This window comes from Sus scrofa, chromosome 14, assembly GCF_000003025.6.
Source record: "Sus scrofa isolate TJ Tabasco breed Duroc chromosome 14, Sscrofa11.1, whole genome shotgun sequence".
In the NCBI taxonomy this organism is placed as follows: domain Eukaryota; kingdom Metazoa; phylum Chordata; class Mammalia; order Artiodactyla; family Suidae; genus Sus; species Sus scrofa.
The window spans coordinates 74,727,876-74,754,488 of record NC_010456.5 but is presented as its reverse complement, the minus strand read 5'-3'; the positions used below and the strand labels follow the sequence as shown (position 1 = coordinate 74,754,488).

Below are 26,613 nucleotides of genomic sequence, written 5' to 3'. Positions count from 1 at the left end.
TTAGTATCTCTGAAGCCCTCATTTCTCTAACCTCAGCCCACCAGCATTTGTCATTGAGGGCTCCATTGCCAGCGCCTTGAACTAAGTATAGAGCTTGCCTCACCCTGACTAGTGATCGCCCCCCCCCACCTTTTTAAAGGGCCACACCCATAGCATATGGAGGTTACGAGGCTAGGGAGGCTAGGGGTCGAATCAGAGCTGCAGCCTCCGACCTGTGCCACAGCCATGGCAATGTAGGCTCTGAGCTGCGTCTGCGACCTACACCACAGCTCATGGGAACAATGGATCCTTAACCCACTGATCGAAGTCAGGGATAGAACCCGCATCCTCATGGATATCAATCAAGATTTGTTTCCACTGAGCCACTACAGGAACTCTGTGATACTTAGTAAGACACGTTTTATCCGATCTTTGGGAGGTTAGGCAGACATTGTAAGAACTTTCATAGAGTTCAACATATTGCCTCAGAGAAGGAAGTTAGTATTTGCTGATGGTGCAGGAGAATGGAAATAGGGATAAAATCTTTGCCGGGAACGTGGTTTGAGAAGTAACTAATCAGAAGGTAGTTTAGGGTAATTTTATTTTATTATTTATTTTATTTTTTGTCTTTTTACAGCTGTATCCGCAGCATATGGAAGTTCCCAGGCTAGGGGTTGAATCAGAGCTGCAGCTGCCGGCCTACACCACAGCCATAGCAATGCAGTATCCAAACCATGTCTGTGATGGATGCTGCAGCTTGTGGCAACTCCAGATCCTTAACCCACTGATCGGGGCCAGGGATTGAACCCGCATCCTCATGGACACTAGTTGGGTTCTTTTGTTTGTTTTTGTTTGTTTTTTGGACTGTACCCAAGGCGTATGGAGGATCCCAGGCCAGGGTTGAATCCTGGTAAATGGACCAATTTCAAATAAAAGGGGCTACTTTTCAGTCCCAGGATACCCTGGTCAAACAAGTAACAAAGCCTTTACTGCAGGTGGTTACTATTTGAGGTTTCTAGGGGAGTAAACAAGCTACAAAGTATTCTTGCTGCTTGGGCCTGTGATAGTAGTGCATTGTGTTGCTGAAACCTGATAGATTTTGGTTAGTTGTAGCCAATTTCTGCCTGGTTGGAGAAAATCCCTGGCTGAAAAATCCTGGTTGAGGAGGCATTGGTAGGGGTAGAGAGTGGTGGCCAGGCCTTGTGTAGGGAGGACTGTTCACTGGCCTGGCTTTTATCTGCTGCTGTCTTCTGGCTCTCCAGCTTCACCGTGTACCATAGTGTTCCTTCCTCCAGAGACTCACTTTGTAGCTTCTTGTTCTTTTTTTGGGTGGTGGGGGTGGTGGTGGGGTTTAGGGCTACACTTGCAGCATATGGAGAGGTTCCCAGGCTAGGGGTCAAGTCAGAGCTGCAGCTGCTGGCCATAGCCATAGCAACTCGTGATTTGAGCCGTGTTTGCGACCTATACCACAGCTCACAGGAAGGCCAGGGATCAAACCTGAATCTTCATGGTTCATTACCACTGAGCCACAAAGGGAACTCCCTATAGCTTCTTGCTCTTACTCTGTACTCCTCATCTGGCGGTGGAAGCAGGCAGGGTGGCTTAGTGGGTACCGTTCAGGAGCATGGGAGGCGCTGGTGGCAGCTGCTAGGTCTTGGTCTGTCTCTGACCCCTACACTCCCCAGAGCCCTTGCCCTCATGACTCAACTTCTGCCCCCCTCCAACCTCCTGGCTGAGGCCCCAAGCCTAGCTTGGCTATGTCATGGTTAACCATCTGGGCAGTGTAGTACTCTCGAATCCCGCACATGTTTTCCCAGAAACCAGACCAAACCAACAGCTTTTGGAATGTGGCCAGTTCTGTTGAGTTAGTGAACTGGTTGTGGGTTACGATTTTTTCCCCCCTCTCTCAAAGGGCAGAGAAGGCTGTAACCTGGGTAGCAGATTAAGAATTCATCTGGTGGTGACTGAAAGTGTGCAGAGAGTCTGGCTGGAGCTTTTTGGGGATTTGTGACTGTGTCTTTGCATGAGTAGTTTGTGGAACTATAGTTAAGGTTGAATAGCTAGTAATACCAGCATTTCCCTTCTCTCTCCTGGAGGGAGAGTACCTGCTGCACTCCACGTGTTTTGTGGGTGGGGGTGTGTGTGTGTGTGCGCGCGCGCGCCTGTGAGAGAGAGAGAGAGAGACATCTATAGAATTACTGTGGCCTCTCCTATTTTCCATGGTGAAGCAACATGCAGCCTGACTCCTGAGGCTCTAAATCTGTTTCTTAGATACCTGTGGGGTTTTCTTCTCAGACCTGGGCTGAATGTTTTCTGTTTACAGTAGAAGTTGGCTCAGCTTTCCTGTGACATCTGCTGGCATTTGACCTCTGCACAGTTGTCAGTCTATATGTGGCCTGATATATTCTCTTGTTTACTAATCAGGTGTGAATGTGAGACTTTTCTTCCCATTTTTCCATTTCAGAATCAAGGGATACCATAGATCTGTTTTAAGGAACATAAGCACTCTCAAGGCAGTGTATGAAATATTCTTTAAACACTACACATACACAACATAATGTTGGGAATTAAAAAGAATTCGGCCAACCGTCTTGCTTCATTTATTCTTTTCTGGGTTTTGTACCACCTCAACTTCATATCCTTCTTGAATTTTTTTCCTATTTGACATACATGATCTTTATAAGTATATTTAACAGCTGCATAATATTTTAGTAAGAATAGCACTAGTTTTTCTCCCTCTATTTTTTGGTGATTTAGGTTACATCTGTCTTTTTTTTTTTTTTTTTTAGTATCATGAATTTCACTTTATATATATATATATTTATGCATATTGTGTTTTACCTTTTATTTATTTTTTATTTTTTGTCTTTTTGCCATTTCTTGGGCCGCTCCTGCAGCATATGGAGGTTAGCAGGCTAGGGGTTGAATCCGAGCTGTAGCCGCTGGCCTATACCAGAGCCACAGCAACGCGGGATCCAAGCTGTGTCTGCAGCCTGCACCACAGCTCATGGCAATGCCGGATCCTCAGCCCACTGAGCAAGGCCAGGGATCGAACCTGCAACCTCATGGTTCCTAGTCGGATTTGTTAACCACTGTGCTACAACGGGAACTCCCTGTATTTTACCTTTTAAATGACTATATTTCTCCAAAATGTTTATTAGACATGGATTTTTGATGAGGGATTTTCCCCCCAGTTCTTGAAATGCTTGAATATATTTTGAGACGTACCTACCAGTCATACTGCTGAAAAGAATATATATCTTTTACCACAAATTTGTTTCTTTTTGGTGACAAGGCTTTTGCTTTTGTTTTCCTTTGGCTATTTTAACTTTAGAAATGTGGTTCCTTCTTACTTTAACTTGCATTTCTTTGGTCCCAGGTCACCTGAACCTCTCTTTTTTCCTAATTCCCTATCTGTGGCTGTGACTTTCCTTGCTACACTGTAGATGAAATGCTCCTGGTTTTGAGTGGACATACTTTGTGATACCAAGTGGCAACGTGATCTTTCTTTTTTCTTTGTTATGGCCAGACCCACAGCATATGGAGATTTCCTGGGCCTGGGATCAAACAAGCACCTCCAAGCAGTTGGATTCCCCCGCCGCCCCCCCGCCCTTTTTTTCCACTTTCTAGGGCTGCACCTTTGGCATATGGAGGTTCCCAGGCTAGGGGTCTAATCGGAGCTGTAGCCACTGGCCTAGACCACAGCCACAGCAACGCTGGATCTGAGCTGCCTCTGTGACCTACACCACAGCTCACGGCAACACCAGATCCTTAACCTACTGAGCGAGGCCAGGGATCGAACCTGCAACCTCATGGTTCCTAGTGGGATTCGTTTCCGCTGTGCCACGATGGGAACTCCGGTCGTCGGATTCTTAACCCACTGCAGTATAGCAGGAACTTGTATGTAGTCTTGTTTTTTTGCTGGCAAACTTGTACATGTGCAGATTTATAAGTGGGCCTTTCTACTAAGACAACATTAGATATGAATCTTGGTGTTCTCATTACATTTTTTTCAACTTTGGCCATTTTTATTCTACGGAAGTTAAAAATCTTCTATATTTAAACCTGTCCACCTTTTCTCCTGTAACTTCTTTGATTAACTTCATGGGACTTTAGGATGATAAAGATTAGTAAAAGGACTGATCTGCCTGATACTGTTTAAAAATAGATTGAGAGAAAAATGATGACCAGCTCCTCCCAGCCCTGTGACATTTGTGACACCGCAGCTTTTTGGCTGTGTGGCTTGGGGTCTCATAGCTGGCAAGGGGCCAGGCTGGTGTCCCGCGGGATGGCAGGGCTGCCCGATCCCGGGGAAACCAATGAGGCGAGCCTGGTGTGCGGTGTCCTCACACTGGTTTTCCTTGCAGCTCTCGCCAGCCCCGTCCTGGGCCTGAGAGAGTGCACCAGGGGCTCGGCCGTGTGGTGCCAGAACGTGAAGACAGCATCCGACTGCGGGGCCCTGCAGCACTGCCTGCAGACCGTCTGGAACAAGCCAACCGTGGTGAGTGCCCCCGTCTGTGTCTGTGTGTAACTGCTGCCCTGGACGTAGCCCAGCACTCTCCTGTATCCTCCTCTTTGCTCCTTATGGGGACCCTGTGAGGAGGGCAGGTCCTTGGGTGGGTGTACCCACTTCACCACGAGCAGTGGGGGGGCCGGGGAGGGGAAGGCTCCCTTCCCGCAAGGCCACCCAGTGTCTAGGCAGCACAGACGAGGTGGGGGAGGCACCCTGTCCACTCACGGTGCCCTCTAGGCCTCTGCAGCTGCCACCTCTGCCTTCACCCCTAGCCTGAGCAGCAGTTCCAGCTCTGTCCTTGGTCACTCACTTGACGTAGACTTAGCTTTTTTTTTTTTTTCAAACGCTTTCCCTCTTTTATGGTATTTTCTCTGTCTCCCTCTCAAACAGGCAGATCACTGATTCAGAGCCTAGAGGTCGGTAGCTATTTAAAATTTTACTTCCAGCTATAGCCAGACTGGCAAAGATGCCACTGATTTTTTTCATCTTACATAATTGAAATATAGCAGATTCATGTGAGGAGTACTCTTTTTTTTTTTTTCCTTTTTAGGGCCATAGCCACAGCATATGGAAGTTGCCGGGCTAGGGGTTGAATCGCTGGCCTATGCCACAGCCACTGCAGCTCCTGACAATGCTGAACCCATTGAGTGAGGCCTGGGATGGAACCCACATCCTTATGGATCCTAGTTGGGTTCATTGCCGCTGAGCCACGACAGGAACTCCATGTGGGAAGTACTCTTAAAGATGACAAACCTTAAGTACCTTCTCCAGCAGCCCAAGCCCCTCCTCAGGAGACACCCGAGCTCTGTTGGCTTGGCTGTTGGACCACAGGAAGTGCTCCAGCCTGTGGTACAGGCCACGTTTGAGGTCTAGAGAAGTCTGAGGCCTAGAGCTTGTCACTGGCCAACTAGTACTCCTTCAATGAGAGAAGAATTAAGTAAAACTGCTCTTCTAGAAATCGTTTCTTTTTTTTTTTTTCCTTTTCTTTCTTTTTTGTCTTTTTAGGGCTGCACCAGTGGCATATGGAAGTTCCCAGGCTAGGGGTCGAATTGGAGCTGTAGTCAGCCGTGTCTGCAACCTACACCACAGCTCATGGCAATGCTGGATCCTTAACCCGCTGAATGAGGCCAGGGATGGAACCTGCATCCACATGGATACCAGTCAGCTTCTTTTCCGCTAAGCTCTGATGGGAACTCCTAGAAACAGTTTTTGAATTCACTGTTTGAACTGCGGGGGACTCTGTGGTCAAAATCACTTTCAGATTTGCTTTCTAATTTGCTCGCAATCTTATTTTTAATACTGTGTCCTCCTGCTTCCTCTTTCCAAGTTTAAAGTATCTTGGGAGGACTTTAGCTCTTTCTCCCTTGACAGGACAGTCTCTCAGAAGCTGAACCTCTCGGGCATCCGTGCAGGATGTCTGTGTGGCCCTGTGCATGGCATTAGCCTGATTAGGTCCAAAGGTTCATGACGGTTTCTCTAAGTGCAGCCATGTTCACAGGTGTTCCTTCATCTCACCCAGATGTGTTAGTTCCTTCTCTGTGGGTCAGAACCAGTTGACCTAAAGAAGGGAGAGCCCCAAGGGTTTCGAGACCTGGTTAGAGTTTTCCTGGTCCTGGGCCAGGTAGGGATGCCCAGGCCTATCTAGAAGGTTGTTGTGTCTCAGCTCTGCAGTGGTGATGTGTGGCCTCCGCAGGCACACAGCACAGCCCAGGAGGTGGAGGCAGACAGAATGCCGGCTGTGAAGAGGTCTCACTGCACCAGTTCCCTGCCCCTGCCCCCCTTACTCTGATGCTGTGTCTCATTTCCGGTTTGCTCTGATAGCTACCTGATTTTTGAGCCTCAGTTTCCTCATAGAGCTGTTGTGAGCGTGGGTACAAGATGTGGCCTGTGCCATGTGCTCCGAGCAAGGTGCTGGGGGTGGGGTCGAGGGTATAGGAAAAGGGTTTCTATCCTGTAGAAGCACAGAGCAGTCCCGCCTGATCCTTCTCCATAGCATCCTCACCCAGGTTGGGGGACCAGGCCGTGCCAGCACTTCAGAGGTGGCCTGATTGCATCCCTGGTCGGAAGAGACGGGAGAAAAGCCAAGGCGGCTTTCCGCTGTGTGCGATGTGAGTTATGTCTTGTAAATACCGATCTCTCTCCCTTGTGTTCTTTCCTCTTAGAAATCCCTTCCCTGTGACATATGCAAAGATGTCATCACTGCAGCTGGCGACATGTTGAAAGACAATGCCACTGAGGTGAGTTGCCGCCGGTGTGTGTGACTGCCTGTGAGCAGTGGCCATGTGCATCGGTACCTTACAGAGCTGTGACTCCAGGGTCCAAGGGGAATGGTCTAGGCCCAGGTCAGAAATAATTGTTCTGTAGGTCACAAACTTTCTGTCACATAATCCCTGTGCGCCCTCCCCCCAGCATCCTTTAAAAATGTAAGAACCATTCTTGGCCCCAGGCTATACAAAAACAGGCTGCGGGCCCTAGTTTGCTGACTCCTGGGCTAGGTGTTAAGCCCCAGTTGATTAGATTTTCATATCACATGCTGTTAACCTTTAGGGCCATTTTTGGGCAATTTCTGCTCAGACTTCCCTGCACCTGGGAGACCACAGGTTGGAGGATCTTGGTTTTGAATAATGCTCGCATCTGCTCTTTGCCTCATTAATCTGCAGAGCCACGGCTCCCCGCCAGCCCTGTCCTCAGTCCTGTTCCCCGAGGGCCGCTGTTTTCTAGCTGTCAGCTTTGCAGGAGCTGTGGAGGGCCTCTTGCTCTCAGCCCGTCCGGTCTGACCCTTGCCTGCGTCCTCTCCAGCAGGAGATCCTCGTGTACTTGGAGAGGACGTGTGACTGGCTTCCCAAGCCGAACATGTCTGCCACGTGCAAGGAGATCGTTGACTCCTACTTCCCTGTCATCCTGGACATGATTAAAGGACAGATGGTATGTGGTGGAGAATAAACAGACTCTCCTTCAGGGCACTTCTGGTGCCCAGGGCAGGTTCCAGACCAGATTACAGTGGCTAAAACTAAAATGGAAAGTCCTTTTGGTAGATTGGGATTTTGTCAACATGTCTTCCCTACAGTTTTGACCTCCAAAATGACTCGGGCACAGCACACCCCTGCTTGTGATGTTCAGGGGTTGGGGAGGGTATAGGAAATGGGACCTTGTAGAATTAGTGAAGGAATGTAAGCGGATGGGATGGTACTAGGTACTAATGAGATAACTCACATCAGCTCCAAGGATGCTCATGAATCACTGAGTATCTGTTGTGCATAAACTGTGTGCCAGAGGTTGGGTTTTCAGCAGCAATCAAGGAGCCAGGTTGTGGAATTTGGAAAGACTGCATGAAGACATCTTTAAAAACTCCAGTGAGCCAAGAGTGTCCCGAGGTGGGACCAAGGTCATGTCGATGCCAAGGCTGTGTTTGAGGATTTGCAAGTGCAGTGGGAGTCCTTGGGGTTCAAGAGGAGAAGTGACACGATCTTAGGCACCTTTTCCAAAGGGGTTGCTCTAGGTCCCGTCAGTTGGGAGTTGCAAGAGCAGAGACTGGCAGGAGAGCCGGTGTGAGATGTGATGGGGACAGTGGAGGTGGACAGCTGCTGTTTGTCGTGGAGGATATGTGGACTGGACTTGCTGGTGGAGGGGATTACAGGAGACGGAGGAGTTAGACATGTCTTGCAGGCTCGTGGCTGGAACCTCTGGGAGGATGGTGGTGGGACCATTCGCTAAAATGGTGCCACGGAGGGTGAGCAGGTTGGGCGGTTGAGTCGGAGATGCCTGGGAGCTGGGCGAGCGTGTGTGAGTCAAGCCAAGAGATAAGGAAAGGGGTTCATCCTGAGGGCACCAGGTGGTCTGTTTCTCTCCGGGGAGAGCATTTCCAACTGGGCTTTTCCCTCCCCAGAGCAAGCCCGGGGAGGTGTGCTCCGCTCTGAACCTCTGCGAGTCTCTTCAGAAGCACCTGGCGGAGCTGACCCAGCAGAAGCAGCTCGAGTCCAATCAGATACCAGAACTGGATCTGGCCGAGGCGGTGGCTCCCTTCATGGCCAACATCCCCCTCCTCCTCTACCCTCAGGACGGCTCCAGCAGCAAGCCCCGGCCGAAGGTAAGGCCGTGGCCCAGGGCCCCGTTTTTGGTTGGGTTAGAGCTGCGCCCGAAAGGGGCCGTGTGCGTACAGTTCCGAACCTGGGGCCTTATTCCCTCACACTCTTTCCCATAATCAGTACCTACTTGATGGGAGAGTATTGACACCTTTGGAGCCTTTCGGTATCAGTCACGTTGGGAACCCTTCAGGGGCTCCCCCCTCGTGCTGCAGGTCAAGAGCGTGAAAGGCAGTTTTCCTAGAATCGGAACGCCCTTAGCTCTTGTGGGAGTGTGCAGTGGTCACAGCCTTGCCGGCCCTCTCTCTCCAGGCTGATGGGGACGTTTGCCAGGACTGCATTCAGATGGTGACTGACCTCCAGAACGCTGTGAGGACCAACTCCACCTTTGTCGAGGCCTTGGTGAACCACGCCAAGGAGGAGTGTGACCGCCTGGGGCCCGGCATGGCCGACATGGTGAGTCTCCCCACCTCGCACACACACGGGAGCATGTTCTGGGCTTTGGGAGCTGGTTCCGGAGACAGGAGTCGGGGCACCGAGAACAGTGCCCTTGCTGGGGGACCACTTCACATTCCAACGTCAGGGCTTTGAGGAAGAGCTTGGTCAGAGAATTTCACTTGCCCTTTTTCCAGAAAGCAGCAAGAATGTGTGAAATGCATTTGAAAAATAACCTCAGCTCACTAAGCAGAGTTTCTCCTAGGCACAGTCAGCCTAAATGGCTGCTGAGTAATTGCTGTGTGACTTTGGGGAAAGTACAGGCCATAAAAAGAGCCTGGAGGCCGGCATCTCTAAGGGCCTTTGTTTGGAAAAACATGTTCAAAACACCTTTGCACACACGTTTGCCTGTGCGGTATAGAGTAACCAAGTTGCGTTTTTATCTTATTGAGACATTGATAAAATTCTGCTCTTTGAAGCTGCTTGATAGGCAGCTGTTGATAATACTGTCGGAAAGGCTTTTTGTTTGTCTTTTTAGGGCCACATCCGAGGCACATGGAGGGTCCCAGGCTAGGGGTTCGATTGGAGCTACAGCTGCCAGCCTACACCACAGCCACAGCAATGCAAGATCCAAGCTGTGTCTGCAACCTGCACCACAGCTCACAGCACACAATACGGGATCCTGAACCCACTGAGCAAGGCCAGGGATTGAACCCACGTCCTCATGGATGCTAGTTGGGTTCGTTAGCTGCTGAGCCACGACAGGAACTCCAAGGCTGGGTTTTTAATATGTTGCTCTAGCAGTGAGTTTCATTAACAGTCTGTGTCTCTGTCCTCAGTGCAAGAACTATATCAGCCAGTACTCGGAAATCGCTATCCAGATGATGATGCACATGGTAGGTGGCCGGGGAGGCTTCCGTTCACATTTTTCTTTGTCTCTAACTTTGTGATTTCTAGGATTTTGAAAATTGTGTAACTTAGTTTCCCCGTTTTTAACCTTGGAGTACTGAATTGGACCAAAATGAGTCCTCTTTGCCAGCAGACTGTCTACCTGCCACTTAGCAGCTCCCTCTTGTCTTCCCCAGGCAGGGCTTGGGCTGAAGCAGCCTGGCCTCCAGGACTCCCCTGGTGGCTTCCGGGCACTTTGTCCGTGCCATCAGGTTTCCAGTGTCTGGCTTCCACTCTGGGACCCATGGGAATAGTCTGCTGTGTAGCTTTCGGCCTGAGGATCGCTCTGTTGCAGGCTGAGTGCCCAAGGAAAGGATCTGCCACCCAAGGCGGGTCCTGGCGCTGCAGCAGTGTTCCCCGTAGCTGCGACTTGAGCCCGCAGTTCCCACCCTTGCTTCTGATGCATCCAGGCGTTAGGGGGCATTCCTTCATTACTGGAGGTAGAAAATATCCATCAGAATGAAAGCCAGCCAGGCATGCCGCACAGTCTACAGAGCAGGGCGGTCCGAAAGCATCCTTCCATGGGGAAGGATGTACTGATCTCCTGAGAGCTAACCCGCAGCAGGGGAGGGATGGGTCGTACTTTTTTTTTCTCTCCATCATGCTGAGTTTCTGACTACACAGAGGTTGGCCTAAGGGAGTTTGTTCTCTAACCAGGGGTCAGAAAACTATGGCCCACCATCTGTTGTTATAAAAAAGTTTTATTGGAATATGGCGACGCCCATTTTTGTGCTACAATAGCGGAGTTGAGAGTGGTTGAGACCGCGTGGCCTGCAAAGCTAAAAGAGTGACTCTCTGGCCTGCTCTGACCTCTCAGGGGCACTGCAGGCACAATAGAGTTTATTTGGAATTATTACTCACACCCACCTCGTTCTAAAGACAGTTTAAAGGTGGCTTACGGAGACCTGCAGCTAAAATAGGAAAAAAATAAGCCTTTGATGTGACCTGGTCTAGTTAAGTGCTTCCTCATAGCTGACAAAATATTTTTCTTACTTTAAAAATCATGCTGCATAGACATTTTTTTTTAAATATGGGTAATGCTTTCCAATATTTTTTGCTTTTTTTTTTTTTTGCTCTAAAATTATCTTGGTCATTAAAATATTTTCTGTACACATGGTTTTTAAGTGGCTGCGTAATATTTCACTGTGTGGATAGAACATAACGTGTAGAACCATCCCCTGTGGCTGGATGCTGAGGTGGTTTTCAGGTTTTCCCTTGGGATAAAAAGGATGATGAACATCCTTCGAGCCAAGTAGACATATCCTAGTTTTTTCCCTTATGGTAAGTAACTGAGACGAGAATTTCTGAATCCAAGGGCAAGACTTTTGATATAGAGCTACACCTCGAAGCTTTTGCAGGTTTGGTCCCAGGCCACCGTATTAAAGTGAACATCACGGAGCTCCTGCTGTGGCGCAGCAGGATTGGCAGCGTCTTGGGAGTGCTGGGACGCAGGTTCGATCCTTGGCGCAGCACAGTGGGTTAAGGCTCTGGCGATGGGGCAGCTGCGGCTTAGTTCGAGGCTGCACCTTGGATCTGATCCCTGGCCCGGGAGCTCCAAACGCCGTGGGGCAGCCAAAAAAAAAAAAAAGTGAATGTCACAGTAAAGCAAGTCAGATGAATTTTTTGGTTTCCCGGTGATGTTTATACGACACTATAGTCTGTTTAATACGCAAGAGCATTCGGTCTAAAGAAACAATGTGCATATTGTAATTAAAAAATACTGTATTGCTAAAAATACTAACCACCATCTAAGCCTTCAGTGAGTCATAGTAGTGACATCAAAAATCACTGATCACACAAGTCACCGTAACCAGTTAGTGATGATAAAAAGTTTGAAATTTTGCGAGAATTAGGCAAATGCTGTTGGAGAGACAAGTGCCGGGAGACTTGGCTGAAACAGGGTTGCCATAAACCTTGAATTTCTAAAGTCTGTGAAGCTCAATAAAACAAGCCAGGCCTGTATTGTCAGACCAGCCTTCCAGGCTGGCATTTGGCCACCAGAGGGATCCCGGACCCCTCTGGGTGTATTGGAGGTTCTAACACACGCCCCTGATTTGAGCAGCCCTGTGTCTTACTCCCAGCTGCTCCTCACCGGCATGAGGCAAGGGCCCTGTGGGCGTGGTGGGCTTGGCTTCTGAGCAAGGAGAGCCCCTCATAACGCGGTGCTTTCTGGGGTCCTGCTGCTCAGTGTCAGGGTTTGGTGTGTCGGGGATGTGGGGTGGTGCACAGACAGGCTGGGCAGTGTGGACCCTTGCAGGAGAGAGCAGCTCTGAGCCCCCATGTGCATACCATGGTAGGAACAAGGTAGGTCGCCGCTAAGTGACTGAAACGGCCTTTCCCCTAAACTTCTGGTGACATCCTTATACCTGGTTAACTGCTTGATTATTGTTGTTTTTAATTTTTTCTTAACTGTTGTGTCCTTTCCTTTCTCTTATTTTCATCTCCGATTTCCTGTTTTTTTGTTCCAACAGCAGGATCAGGTATGTGATGGGAATCTGCTTGTAGTAGTGGTCTGCTGCTTCTCGTAGTTACTTTGCTCATCTTTTTTTTTTTTTTTTTTTTTTGTATGGCATGATCGGCTCTGACAGATACAAGGAGTGATCGTGAAAGGCAGGCTCCCTCTCTGTGCTATTCAATCTGCTATTAAATCTCTCCCCTGTGATTCAGCCCTGGAGGGGTCAGGGGTCTCGTTTCCCCTTCAAGGGGCCAGAAAACAAGCCAGCAGAGCCTTGTGCTCTGGTCAGGATCAGCGCCCAGCTGGCCCCTTGCAGGCCACCACCAGCCTGGTGGGGACCCTGGGCGGCCCTGGAGATGCCTCAGCCTCCTTCAGTGCAGGCCCGATGCCAGCGGGACACCTTGTTTCTGTCATGACTTAGGAGAGCACTGCATGTCATTAGTTGTGTTTTTCACAGCCCCAGAACTGCTTCTGCTGCATGAGCAAATAGCGAGCAGACTGTTCCCCTGTCTGTCAGATCCAGAGCATTGGAAACAATCTCTTGATTGTGGCTTCTGCCCCTCTGGGTGATGGGGTCCTGGAGCCACATGAGACAGCTTGAGGACCAGGCTAGTGTTGGCAAAATGAGGGACCGAGCCCCCAGATTGCACTTACTGAGCCAGTGCCCTTTCGGGGTTGTACTGAGCACTGCCCTCTTTTGAACACTGGCATCTCTTTCCAAGGTATTTTGAAGTCTAATAGGAGAGGACTTCGATTGAAGTATCTGAATGTTTACCTAGGTCTCCTCAAGGAGTTAGGAGAGCAAAGCTGATCTAAGACAAAGCAGCTACACCTCCTCATCTTTGTCTTTTTTCTGAAAAGCTTGATACGTCTTTGACCGCTTTCTGATATTTCTCCATTCTTTTTTTTTTTTTTTTTTTGGTCTTTTTGTCTTTTTTTTTCTTAAGGGCCACACTCACAGCACATGGAGGTTCCTAAGCTAGGGGTCTAATTGGAGCTGTAGCTGCCGGCCTACTCCATAGCCACAGCAACTTGGGATCCGAGCTGCATCTGCAACCTACACCACAGCTCACGGCAAGGCCGGATCCTTAACCCACTGAGCGAGGCCAGGGATGGAACCTGCGTCCTCATGGATCCTAGTCGGATTCACTAACCACGGAGCCATAACGGGAACTCCCTGATTTTTTCCCCATTCTTAAAGGGTGCCCGAGACAGGATACTTAGGCTATACTTTTCAGACTCCTTCAGCCTTTCTGAATTATGGAACCTTTGCTGTGTTAAAACAAGATGAACTGTAGTAGCCACAGGCTAGCCCTCTCCCCTCATCAGGGCTCGTTTTAGCAATGCTGTTGCTGCTGCTTCATGGTTTGGTGGTGGGAGGCAGGCCAGAGCTGGTTGCTGGTTGCATTGGTTCACAGGGTATATATACCAGGGGTGTATACTTGACTTGGTCTTCACCATCAGCGTGGTGAAATGGTCAAGGCGTCGGAACTATCTGGGTCCCTGTGGTTTGGTGTCTGGATGGGAAAGGGGCTCTACCTGGAGACCTTGTGACTTGAAAGGATTCATCACTTAAGGGAGACTGGGTTTTCTGTGTGGACTGTGTGTGTGCCATTGTTACATAGAACGTGGGTTTTAAAAAAGCCAGCGTTTCCCCTTAATGCATCATTTTCAATGGTCCTGCCACTGAAAGATCCGGTGTGGTTGTATTTCAGACACACTTGGTTTTGTTAGTTTATGGGCTTGGTAGTTCCTCTTCTAGAAACAAAAACAAAAACAGCTTAAACGTCCTCCTAAGAGCACACCAGCTCAACTGAAAAACAGGTTCTAGAGTGGATCAGCTGTTCTTGGAGATGATGTGGTTGCCTGTGAAGATGCCAGGAGCTTTGCTTCCCTGGGCTGCTCCCTGGCTGAGCAGACAGCGGTTCTGTCTCATCTCCCTTCAGAGCTTCTCATGGCCACCTTCCCCACGTGCCTCTGGTGCGCATCTCCATTTGCACGAGCCCCTTTAGATTTGATGTGGCATCTCTGCCTGTCTGGGAGGCAGGCAGACTTGACCCCAGGGCTAGGATATTCCTCTAGCACCTTTCTGTGTAGTGCGTGGGACGAGGGCTGGTGAGTGCGGGCCTGCCTCTCACTGCTGCTCCTGTGCTCTCTCCAGCAACCCAAGGACATCTGTGGGCTGGTTGGATTCTGTGAGGAGGTGAAGGAGGTGCCCATGCAGACTCTGGTGCCTGCCAAGGTGCTCTCGGAGAAAGTCATCTCTGCCCTGGAGCTGGTGGAGCCCATAAAGGTATGTGGTGCCATCATTCCATGATGCCCCACCACTCCTCATTGTCACACCCTACAAGACACTCTTGTTTTCCTGCTTGGCTCCTAAAGATATTTGAGTTGGAGACCATTCATTGGCAGTTTCCCCTAAACTATGCAGCACCCCCGGCCTCATCCATTTGTTTCCTTGGGGGCTCCTAGTGCTCCTGAGATCAGGTCTGCTTTTCAAGCGCGCCATTGGAGATCATTTTTCAGGGCCTGCCTCCCAGCCTCACCTTTCCGATGTGCTTTCTGCGGCCCCTCCCACCTCCCTCCCCACACTGTAACCATGGTCCAAACTCCATGCTCCCAGAACCACCCCCCCCCGGGGGCTTGTGCAGAAATTTCTCTGGCTGTGCCGCCTGTGTCTTTCTTGTTTCCCTAGCATCCTTCCCTGGGTAAAGCTCCTCCTCCATTTCATAATCAGTTTATTAGATTTGTTACCTCTTAGGGGCCAGGCAGTGTTTCAAAGACCGAGACCAACAGTGGTGAACAGAATTGTCCTCATGTCCATGGGGTACTCAGCCAGGTGATGGCCTATCACATGGCACTCGTTCCAGAACTTTCCTTGTCGGTGTCACTTCACGTCTAGCTGTCTCATCTGTCATCCTGCTGTCTTCTCTCAGTACATGCACCATGTGATCACACAGGGTTAAGTGTCTGACAGGCAGGGAAGCACTGCTGCCTGCCCCTCCTGCCCAGGCGAGGTGCTCACAGGCTCTGGGCATCTTGCTGACTGAAGGAGTGGCCAGAGAAGACAGAGCTTTGTAGCTTGGACTGTAGCCCCATGTGATACTTAGATTTCAAGAATTTAAAATGAAAAAAAAAAAAAAATTTCAGTTACTTGGTGACACCAGCTACAGTTCAGCTGCTCTGGAGACAGACACAAGTGGCCAGCGGCTGCTATTAAACTGGACATCACAGGTGGAGAATGTTTCCACTGTCAGAAAGTTCTAGTCACCAGTATTGTATTGTCAAAGGTAGGCTTTAGAGAGAAAAGCAATCTCAGGTGCTGAGACTTGAGACCAAAGAGCGGACTTGGAAATGTGTTTAAAATTCGATCTTCTGAGTAGTAGACCAATAGTGAACCCTCACTCTGTTCCTGCATCCCCATCCCCCTCCGCAAAAAGAACTCTGGAAGATGAGGGGATTGTAACCAGACAGGCATCAGACGGACAGCTCTTTGGGGCTCAGGGAGTTTCTCTGTTTGTGTCCCCTGAAGTGGGTGTTCTGGTCTCAGGAGTGGTGGAGGACTGGGGACAGGGACAGGTCTCCCAGTGTAGAAGAAGAGCAGCTGGGACCTGGGCTTGGACCCTGGGAGAGAGCCACACCCTCTTCTGAATGCAGCCGGAAGTGGCCTTTGTGTCACGCTAGCCCGTCCTGGCCTCTGCCCCCTCCCTTTAGAGGTCCCAGACCAAGGGGGCGAGGTGGGGGCCCCAGCATGAGTGGTCTTCTGCCCTACCCACAGAAGGACCTGGTCCCGGAGAAGGCCACTATTTACTGTGAGGTGTGCGAGTTCGTGGTGAAGGAGGTGGCCAAGCTGATCGACAACAACAGGACCGAGGTACCGGGCTTTTGGCGAACGCTGCCGTGGCGGAGGGAGCAGAGTGGCCTAGTGGGAGCTGGGCTTGGCTGGTGTGGGCCTCCGGCCTGGGAGTTGGTACACCCACTTCCCACAGGTGGATCCCTCTGGGCAGGGGCCGGGGGAGGCCACTTTGCCCTGCGTCGTAGCTGTAGCCTTCGGCGGAGAAAATAGTGCCTGGCTGTTCGTTGGCTGGTTTCCTGGTCCCATCAGTAGTTTCAGGGTCGCTCCCACCCCCACCCCCACCCCCACCCCCACCCAGCTTCTCATCTTCTCACGTTTCAGGAGGAAATCATTCACGCTCTGGACAAAGTGTGCTCCAAGTTGCCCACGTCCATGTCCGAGGAGTGCCAGGAGTTGGTCGACACGTACGGCAGCTCCATCCTGTCGCTCCTCCTGCAGGAGGCGAGCCCTGAGTTGGTGTGCAGCATGCTCCATCTCTGCTCCACCCAGGGGCTGCCCGTGTTGACTGGTGAGCCCGGTGGTGGGGGAGGCCAGTGCCACGCACCCCACCCCCCCCGTGGTGAGAGAGGGCCTGGCCGGCGCTGAGCCTGTGCCCGCTTTCTCACGCAGCGCGTGTGACACCGCTGAAGGACGGTGGCTTCTGTGAGGTGTGCAAGAGGCTGGTGAGCTATTTGGACCGCAACCTGGAGAAAAACAGCACAAAGCAGGAGATCCTGGCTGCCCTGGAGAAAGGCTGCAGCTTCCTGCCTGACCCGTACCAGAAGCAGGTATGCGTTGGGTGCTCAAGGCCAGGATGTCGGAACCTGCTTGGGGATTGTAGGGGCCAGGGGTGGGGGGGTCTTTGTCCCCCAACTGGAGTTTTGAGGGATAACCAGCCATTTCTGCTTGCGGCATGGAGTCCAGTGAGAGTTTCTTAAAGGTGATCTGTAGGCTCAAGTGGAGCCACTGGGGGACGGAACCCCATGAGCAGCTGCCGGTGGGTGGGGCACTTGGGAGGGAGGCACTGGGCTGGCAACGCTGGGATCTCTGATGGGGGAGCATGTCCGGCGCCCCTCCTTTTATGCCCCTGCCTCTGCTTGGACACACCGAGACCCGCATTGCTGTTTCCCTGACAGTGCGATCAGTTCGTGACGGAGTACGAGCCTGTGCTGGTTGAGATCCTGGTGGAGGTGATGGAGCCGTCGTTCGTGTGCTCGGTAAGCTGCGCTGGGCGGCTGGGTTCACAGGCAGCGAAGCGGGGGAGAGGCTGTGTGACCCTTGGAAGGGTTCTTCTGAGATTGGGGCAGAGTTGGGATAGGGGGTAGGGGAGAACCAGGCTTTCAGACTCCCCCACTTGCCTCGGCAACGCTTTTTTTTTTTTTTTTTTTTTTTTTTGTCTTTTTTGTCTTTTTTTTTTTTGTTGTTGTTGTTGCTATTTCTTGGGCCGCTCCCGCGGCATATGGAGGTTCCCAGGCTAGGGGTTGAATCGGAGCTGTAGTCACCGGCCTACACCAGAGCCACAGCAACGCGGGATCCGAGCCGCGTCTGCAACCTACACCACAGCTCACGGCAACGCCAGATCGTTAACCCACCAAGCAAGGGCAGGGACCGAACCCGCAACCTCATGGTTCCTAGTCGGATTCGTTAACCACTGCGCCACGACGGGAACTCCGGCAACGCTTTTTTTGAAAGTGCTTATTAGCGCTCGGATTCTAGCTGCTTTTATTTTTTTAATTCATTTTTGCTTTTTTATAATGATTTTTATTTTTCCCATTATAGCTGATTTACAGTGTTGTGTCCCTAGCTGCTTTTAGAAGCTGATCCTTTGCCTCCGTTTTGAGAAGCATGAGGTGGGCGGATCTAATTCTTGCCTTTCTTTGGCCCTGTTTTGACCACCTAGAAAATTGGAGCCTGCCCTTCAGCCCATAAGCCTCTTTTGGGAACTGAGAAGTGCGTCTGGGGCCCGAGCTTCTGGTGCCAGAACATGGAGTCGGCAGCCCTGTGCAACGTGAGTAGCTCAGTAACTGCCCCACAGGCCCGTCCGCCAGTCAGGGTGCACCTGCTCTAAGAGGCGCCTCAGCCATTGGCTCTCTGCCCGGACATTACAGAGGCCCAGAGGCGCAGTTAGGCTCATGTGCGGCCCCAGCAAAAGTGGGCTTGGCCTTCTTGTCTGCGAGGAGTGGGAGGTGGCGAGCGGATGGTCTTCAGTGTTTTTTGCTTCTGCTTTCTTGCTTTTGTCTTCAGAGCTCCCTGTGACTGGTCAGATTTGCCGGAGGTCACCTGAGGGATTGCTCAAGGCCTGGTGCCCCTGTGGTCATGTTTGCCCTGGCGGGAGCCTGGCCTGAATCCTCACCCAGGGCCAAGCAGTGCTCTCCTTGAACAGCCCTGGGAGTTGGCTCCTGGCTGGGCTGCCATTCCCGGGTGACTTTTGCTGTTTTCCTGGGTGGGGATGTGTGGACCACTCTCTGTTACTCAATGTTCCTTTGCACAACCTTTTCTCCCTGGCGGGGGTTCCTCGTGAGCACTGAGCCTGTGTTGGTGACACTACCTCATCTTGGGTCGCTGCAGGGAGGGGAGAGGTAGCGAGGCCCACCATGTTGAGCCCCTTCCTCTGGCCCCGGCACCCCCACCCTGTGGTGGAAGAGGTTTCTGTGGCTCTGCTCTCCGGGGTGTACATGCGCCCATTTCTCCAGGCCTGAGCTGCCATGTTCCTCTGACTCTTGGGCCCCTATGCCGCCTACCCGCTGAGTGCTGGGGTTCAGGCGTGTGACCAGACACAGGGGTCCTCCCTACCTGCAGGGGTGCTCGTCACCCGCTGCTCTGCGCTCTTGCCTTATGAATCCCCAAAACTCAAAAGCCACACAATTCCTGGGTCTTGAGCATCTGGTGCCCTCCAGCTGATCTGGGACAAGAGAACAGGTGCCCTTTCTGGGTGCTGGCTGGTGCGCTCATGGGCCAAGGATAGTTTGTCACCTGTAGACTAAACTGTTCGCTCTCTCCTGTCAGGCTGTCGAGCACTGCAAGCGTCACGTGTGGAACTAGAAGGCACGTTCCATCCTGGAGAAACTGCAGCATTTTTTCCTGCTTGTGTGTCTGGGGGAACGAACACACAGATCTGTCGACTTTGTCCAAAAATAGCCCCCCCCTCCCCCCAGTCCCTTTCTTCTCTCCCTCATCGTAGCGCTGCTGTGGGTGGGCTGCTGAAGTGGCCTCTTCAGGGTCCCTTTCCTCTGCTAGATGGATGCTGACGTACTATATATACACACTGGAGGTTTCTGAGTCTGTCCCTGCATGGTGGTGGCCCGAAGGAGGAGGAGGAGAAGGGGGCACTCTTGACAGAGGCTGTCCATCCTCCAGGCTGGGCCTTGGGTGCTGAGGCCTCTGCCTCCTCTAAGGAGGGACCTTCCCCCATCCTGGGCCGCAGATTGCAAAACACACACACTTTTATATAAAAGCTGAGGTGCTCAGTATAGTTGTCACTGTACTGGAGCTTGTGGAAGCAGGACCTAGTGGGGCTGGGCTCGCTCTCCCGGGGTCAATCTTCAGTCGAGCGTTCCTATGTCTTTCCTGGTGATGCTGTGTTTGTGTTTCTGTGGGTTGGGGGCCGGGGGTGGGGTGGGGGGGAACGTGCCAGAATGTAATCTGCTGGTTCTCTGTGGAGATCCTGCGGGCCTGCTTTTGTGTGAAACATGGACAGTGGTGACCGCCTCCTGCCCGCTCTTGTGTCCATCCTGCAGAGCAGGACTGCCATTGCTCTAGGCAGCATGGCCTCCCCCTCCTGCCCCCCATTTTATAGGTGTTCTTTTTGACCTGCAAATACATGTGGATGATAAGCTCCTAAGCCTCTGGCTTCCAGGTAGAGGGTCTGTTGGGTGTGCTGTCCCGGGGCCTCGGTTGCCACCCTGCCTCCTCTCCCGTCTGGCTGCATCTTCTGCTCCACTTCTGGTTGCCAGGAGACAGCTAGACGCGCAGTTGCTATTAAATGAACTTAACAATTTTTTTAGTTTCGTTTTGCACTAAAACTTCTGTGATTTAACAATAAAGTCCGTCAACCAGATCTGAGCCTGTGTGTTTGTGACACCTCAGCCAGAAGAATTTGGCTCTTTATGAGCTCTGAGGCTATGGGCCCGTAAGCGCCCCTTTTGACCAGAGTAAGACAATCCCACCTGGTCCTCCCTGACAGCCCCAGGCCAGCCATGGGCAGGGGAATGAATGCCCCGAAGGTGGAAGTCGAAGGTCGAGCTAGATCTGCTCTGACCCCTAACCCCTCCCCCGCAGCCCCACGGTTAGGTTACCATAGCCAGAGTGTACTGCCGGTTCCTTGTGAGTTGCCTTTCTTTTTAAAATGCAGATCATTCCAGCAACGTTCAGTGAGTACCCGTTGAACACAACCAAGGGGAGACTATTGAGGGAATAACTTAATTTAAAAAAGGGTCATACACGAACACGCCACATTCAAACCCAAGGGAAACACCAGTCATTTCTGAGTTGGGTACATTGGGGAAGCCGGTGAAATGGAGAGAAGGCCGTTCGCTGCCGTTGACCATGTCCTTGTGGGGAGGCAGGGATTACTTCCTGCCCCCACCTGGAGGTCCGGCCGGGGATGTGGCAGAAACGCACTGGAACTTGGAGTCAAAGAGTCAAGGCCAGGTTATGCCAGCTCTGGGCTCCCTTCCCCTGGCTGGGCACCTGTGCCAGGGGTGGGGTGGGGGGCAGGGGTGAGGAGGGAGGGGAAGAGGGCCTGCTTGGCCTCTTTCGGCTCAGCCTGGGCTAAGTTAGTTGGTCCTCAGACTCCTGGGCTCCCGGTGACCCTCCTTACCTCATCCTTAGATGCTTAGCATTTCCGTTAGGTTTTCTTAAAAAAATAACACATTTAATGAAGGTAGCGATCCGATGCTGAATGAGTGTCTGGCAAAAGTAGAATCTGAGGCAGGCCCTGCTGCTGGGCCAGCCCAAGGTCGCACACCCAGAGCTGCCTGGGGAGGGGCCCGCAGCCTGCGGTCCTGCCCCTGCTCTTGGCCCAGGAGGGGGTGGGGGGTGGGCTGCTGCTCACACCAGTCGGGCTCCCCGTGTGGTCATAGCTCTGTGATCTCCAGGGGGCTCTCCATGATCACGTCGCGTAGCTTGTGCAGGGGCGTGGATTTGGCGGACTCTGTGCGGGCATTGCGCTCGAAGGCGCTGGCCTCAGCAGTTGTCAGTGTCTCCAGTGAGCGGCCCAGGCCCTTCTGGTCGTCCTCAGGCAGGCTGTTGAGGTCGGTGGCCAGCAGCGTGCCTGTGCTGCCGTGCATCACGTGGATCCCATCAGGCCCCTTGAGCTCCGTCGGCGGCTTGTGGTAGAAGCGCAGGCTGCCCTGGCCGGGACTGCGCTCCCCAGGCTCCTCTTCCAGCTCCGTCTGGATCAGCTGCAAGAGGCCAGGACCCCCATATGTTTAGGGCCAGACCCAAGAGTGGAGCAGGTGGGTGGCCCCAGAGTCCCTCTCGCTCTGGGCCAGGTTTCCCTACCACACACAAGGAACCCTGGGCTTGTGCCACAGTGGGCCTGTCCAGCCTACAGTAGTGTTCCTCAAACTGAGTACGAGGGGGAACCCTAGAGACTTCTGGAGCTACAGATAGATGTGTTCTCTGGAGCACGGGCTTCCTATGAGAACCTTTTTAATTTCATGCAATCACTCTGATCTGTAAAGACCTTGTGACACAACTGTGGAATTTGTTACCAGGTTGGCCTCAAGCAGGATCAACCCTAACTGTGTCCACAGGTGGAGGAGGACGAGGTTTAGTGGAGAGACTCACAAATGGAGCTTCTTTTCTGTCTGCAGCTGTTTGCTCTTAGCCTATATCCAGTTGGGACTGTTGACCCAGCTGAAAATCTGGAAGTTTTTTTTTTTTTTTTTTTTTTTTTTTTTTTTTTTTTTTTGCTTTTCAGGACTGTACCCACGGCATATGGAAGTTCCCAAGCTGAGGATCAAATTGGAGCTACAGCTGCTGGCCTACACCACAGCCACAGCAACGCAGGATCCGAGCTATGTCTGTGACCTACACCACAGCTCAGGGCAATGCCAGACCCTTAATCCACTGAGTGAGGCCAGGGATTGAACTTGCATCCTCATGGATGCTAGTCAGATTTGTTTCTGCTGTGACACCCCAGGACCTCCCTGAAAATCTGGGTTTTTAACGTTTGACTTTTTAAGGTACTGACATATCACTCTAGGCAAATAAACATGTAGACCTATTTGACCCTATAGCCAATTTTCTAAGATGCCATCACCTCTTAAAGATATTTTGGGGTTCGTCAAATCTCAACACCCACCAATCCCTGCAGAGCCCAGAAAGTAAAGCCTCCCTGAATCTCCACCCAGCGACGTCTTGGGCTCTGGCTACTGAACTTCAGAGACCCCGAGGAGGATGGAGGGCCAGAAGAGAGCAAGAGAGAAAACACCCCCAGGCCTGGGGCACGGCACACAGCTCCCAGCCCACCCACTACCTCAGAGATGGAGGAGTGGCAGGAGGAGGCTTTTTGCACCATCCGCTGTGCAAAGAGCTTTTTGAGCCGCAAGTAATCCTCCAGGACCACCTTCAGCAGCGATCCCTGGGGGAGGGAGAGGGTTAACCCCCAGCAAGGCCCTCCTCTGCCTGCTCCACCCGACACGCACGCACTCGAACCGGGGTTGATGGAAGGTGACTCTGGGAGTCTGATGCTAGGGTAGACGATTGGGAGCAGAGCCTGGTGACAGCGGCCAACCAGGATCACGTGGGCTCATGTCAGAGTCCTGGCCTCCAGCCCACTGCAGGCTGAAGTAGCTTCTTATCAGCCAGGTTCCCTGGCCCCTCTCTGCCTGCATGTTCTTATCCCAGTGGAGAGCAGATCTAGCTGCGTCCCTAGAGGTGGAGAGAGCTGTTTCCCAGGATCCCCCGACTCCCTACATCCTCTGGAGTAGGCCTGAGCTCCGCCAGGGGTCTGGGTGCAGGAGCCTGCAGGGACAGCTCACCTTGATGGGCCCTTCTCGAATGATCTGGCCCAGCTTGGCAATGTTGTCATACTCTTGGATAGCTGCCCGCAGGTACCGGTCATCATCAGGCTTGACTGCTGCTGGTTCACGCCCAAAAGTTCCCTGGAGAGAGGGGACATTAGCCAGAACACAGGTAGACCTCATACACGCGCGTGCGTACACACACACACACACACACACACGCACGCACGCACGCACGCACGCAGGGCAGGGCACCACTCCCCGGAGCCCAGCCCCTTGGCAGTGGCACAGACAAACCTACCTCCTCCCCATCCTCATGACCGTCCACCCCCTGCCCCTGGCCCAAGCCCAGGCTCACGTGGGTGCGAGTGGGGCTGTTCCACAGATCGGCGATCTCACTCAGGTTTTCTGGCAGGTCATCCTCATGCTCGGCCTGGGCGGCCAGCTCCAGGTTCCGGCAGAAAGGATCCAGCCACACGGGGTTGGCCCTGCAGGTGGGGGGTGAGGTTGGGGGAGGGTGAGGAAGGAAGGCTTGAGGGGACAGATGCCCTTGAAGCACACCCCTAACCCTCTGCCATTTCCCTGGCCAACGGTTGTGCCTTTCACGGGTCTGGGGGTGCAGGGCTGTGAGAAGCAGGCCCCTTGCCTGTGGCACCTGTGGACACGTCCTCCTACCTCAGGATCCTAATGGAACCAGGACAACATGTCATCCTGGATCAGTGCCAGCGCAGAGGCCTCACCCTACACCCAGTGCCCAAAGCCTGGGCCCCTAGGAACTTGGGGCCCAATCAGGGTGGGGAGCCCAGCTCAGAGATAAGATTTCTGAAGGTGGAGGGAGAGGCGTGTCTTTCCCAGCAGGGGGCGCCCACACCCCAGGTTTCATTTGGTCCAGGATACCCTCTGCTTGAGGGGCCGCAGCGGGGACTTCACCTCAGCTGGGTCCAGGGTGGGTCTCACCAAAGTGTACCCAGTAGGGTTGAGGGACCCCACTCACCCGTCGAAGGAATACTTGTTGGTGTTGGGCATGTCCATGATGTCAATGAAGCCGCGATTCCCTGCAGAAGGATTGGGGCATGAAGGGGAAGTGTCCACCCCGCTGGGGCTGGGGCTGGGCCTGAGCTGGCCCTGTGAGGCCTGTGGGGGTGTTACTCTAGGCTCTTGGGGAGCCCTCCTGCCCTCCCACCTGCCCGCCCATCACAGCCCTCGCTTACCTGCCGAGCCAGCCACGATGGCTTTGAGCTTCCTCTTGTGTCTGGAAAGAAGCAGAGGGGCTGGTGAAGGAGGCCGGGCTGGCGTCTCAGGGCCTGACGGCCCTGCCTGCCTCTGTGACCGCCCCTGGAGCCCTGTCCTGGGGCCGGTCAGTCTATCTCAAGGCAGGGCAGGGAGGGGTCACTCACACGGTCCTGTAGTACCAGTTCATGAGGATGAAGAGCATGGCAGCCAGGAAGAGGAGAATGGCCAGGACAATGATCGCCATCTAGGGGAGCGGGGGCCAGACGTGAGTGGGCGAGAGCACCCGGGACAGCGAGAGGGCTGCTGGGGTGGGTGCCACCAGCTGTACCTGCAGGGCGGACATGTCATCAGGTAGCCGGACAGAGATGGCGGGCTGCACATCCAGGACGTTGTAGTTCCGGAATAGATTCCGCAGTTGCTCCTTGTTTTCGTCGATCATCTGGATCACCCTGGGCGAGGGGCAGGGGCCTCAGCTCCCATCCTCAGCCGTGCCTCAAGAGCTCATCCCACTCTGGCCAGTCTGCCCCCGAATTCACCTCCCACCAAGCCTTTCAAGTTTAAGGCCCGCCCAGAGTGGATAGCTTTGTCCCTTACAGGGTCACCATCCCCTCGTTCACGAGCCTGTTTGATCCTCACAATCAGTGTCCAGTCCCATTTCACCCAGAGGGGAGGATGGGGGGGCGGAGCTCTGCTCATGCACCCAGGCTGTGCCCTCTCTACCTGCCCTGCCCACCTCTCTCCGGGGGAAAGCCCCAGACAGCAAGCCTGATGGTGTTCAGCTGTGCCTCCGTAGGTGGGTCCCCTCCCCAACTCCAGGGCAAGGAGGCAGACTGACAGGCTGAGCACAGAGGCCCACTCACCGGTCCACGTCCAGGATGCGGTTGGTTTCGCGGTTCACCACGTGGATAAGCAGCTCTGTCTGTGCAAAGTTCACCCGACCTTTCTTGTCCACGTGGAACTAGGCGAGAAGGGGCATCATGGGGTGTGTGTGTGGCCGGAGCCAGGGGTGGGATGGGCAGGCCTCTTCTAGCAGCCCCTGCTGCCCTGCCCTGCCCGTAAACCCAGTACGACTGAATGCTCACCTGGGACCAAGCTCCACGGCAATCCCTTCACTGCTCTGAGCCAGGCACTATTATGAGCCCCATCTTACAGATGAGGAAACTGAGACTCAGAGACCTCGAAGGACTCTCCCAAGGCCATGCAGCTAGCAAAGGACTGATCCCTTTCATACCCCTGATCTGTCTGCAGTGCCCTGTCCCTGTGGCCTGGTCCCCCTTCTCCCTCCACTGCCCCTGGACCCGGGGTGGGTTCCACGGGGCACCTGCACGTCATCAGTGTTGACGATGGCACCAGTGATGTTGGAGAGCAGGCGGATGAATTCTTCCTCGAAGCCACGCACGCGGTCGGGGATCTCGTTGATGACGATCTTGACCCGCTGGTCGTCCCTCAGGATGTAGATGCCGATGATGGCCGTATCATTGTGACCTGCCAGGTCCCGGGCCACGATGTCCACCACAAAGTAGCCAGGGCTGTAGGCCATGAAGAGGTCGAAGGTGCGCAGGATGCCATCCACGCTCCCTGCGGGGAGAGCACACAGGCGGTGCGGCTCAGGGCCACCCAGGGCCCCCGAGTCCCCCCACCCCCCAGAGGCCCAAGGCCCAGGGATGTTCAGACACACTGAGGGGAGGTGGCAACTTGGGACGCAAGGGCCTGGGGGGCCCAGAGGGGGCAAAGGTGACAGAGGAGTGGGTACAAGGGAGGTGTCTCTCTGTAGGGGCAGTGACACTGACCTCAACTCTGCTGATTGTCACTGGAGAGCACAGCCAGTGCTGCAGAACTTGCACTGTTTCTAGACATTTCTAAGTTTGTATTTTATTTTTAATTCATTTTTTGTCTTTTTGTCTTTTTAGGGCTGCACCTGTGGCATATGGAGGTTCCCAGGCTAGGGGTCGAATCGGAGCTGTAGCTGCCAGCCTTTGCCACAGCCACAGCCAGATCCGAGGTGCGTCTGTGACCTACACCACAGCTCATGGCAATGCCGGATCCTTAACCACTGAGCAAAGCCAGGAATCAAATCCGAAACCTCGTGGTTCCTAGTCAGATTCGTTTCTGCTGCGCCACGACGGGAACTCCCTAAGTTTTTATTTTAAACATGTTGCACATTA

At 52.9% G+C, this 26,613-nt stretch overlaps 2 protein-coding genes across 20 annotated transcripts in view; one reads left to right on the top strand and one right to left on the bottom strand.

Moving 5' to 3' along the window:
- Positions 1-20,304, top strand: part of PSAP (prosaposin) — an 86,461-nt gene extending 66,157 nt beyond the window's left edge. For 3 of the 8 annotated variants that reach the window (XM_021071890.1, XM_005671041.3, XM_021071892.1), the window contains exons 2-15: positions 4,347-4,480; positions 6,655-6,729; positions 7,292-7,417; positions 8,379-8,579; positions 8,887-9,030; positions 9,849-9,905; positions 12,429-12,437; positions 14,574-14,705; positions 16,191-16,286; positions 16,590-16,776; positions 16,878-17,035; positions 17,384-17,464; positions 18,148-18,255; positions 19,254-20,304. In XM_021071890.1, coding sequence (XP_020927549.1) covers positions 4,347-4,480; positions 6,655-6,729; positions 7,292-7,417; positions 8,379-8,579; positions 8,887-9,030; positions 9,849-9,905; positions 12,429-12,437; positions 14,574-14,705; positions 16,191-16,286; positions 16,590-16,776; positions 16,878-17,035; positions 17,384-17,464; positions 18,148-18,255; positions 19,254-19,289 — 1,544 coding nt within the window. In that variant the 3' untranslated portion in view covers positions 19,290-20,304. 8 annotated transcript variants of the gene reach the window in all.
- CDH23 (cadherin related 23) overlaps positions 19,866-26,613 on the bottom strand; it is a 467,077-nt gene continuing 460,329 nt past the window's right edge. For 11 of the 12 annotated variants that reach the window (XM_021072656.1, XM_021072657.1, XM_021072655.1 and 8 more), the window contains 9 exons: positions 25,770-26,026; positions 25,309-25,406; positions 24,777-24,897; positions 24,613-24,692; positions 24,427-24,467; positions 24,210-24,270; positions 23,574-23,703; positions 23,234-23,356; positions 19,866-21,649 (listed from right to left, as the gene is read on the bottom strand). In XM_021072656.1, coding sequence (XP_020928315.1) covers positions 21,323-21,649; positions 23,234-23,356; positions 23,574-23,703; positions 24,210-24,270; positions 24,427-24,467; positions 24,613-24,692; positions 24,777-24,897; positions 25,309-25,406; positions 25,770-26,026 — 1,238 coding nt within the window. In that variant the 3' untranslated portion in view covers positions 19,866-21,322. Of the gene's footprint in view, positions 21,650-22,728; positions 22,834-23,233; positions 23,357-23,573; positions 23,704-24,209; positions 24,271-24,426; positions 24,468-24,612; positions 24,693-24,776; positions 24,898-25,308; positions 25,407-25,769; positions 26,027-26,613 lie in introns of all 12 variants that reach the window. The other variant, XM_001925683.5, reaches the window with a different exon arrangement.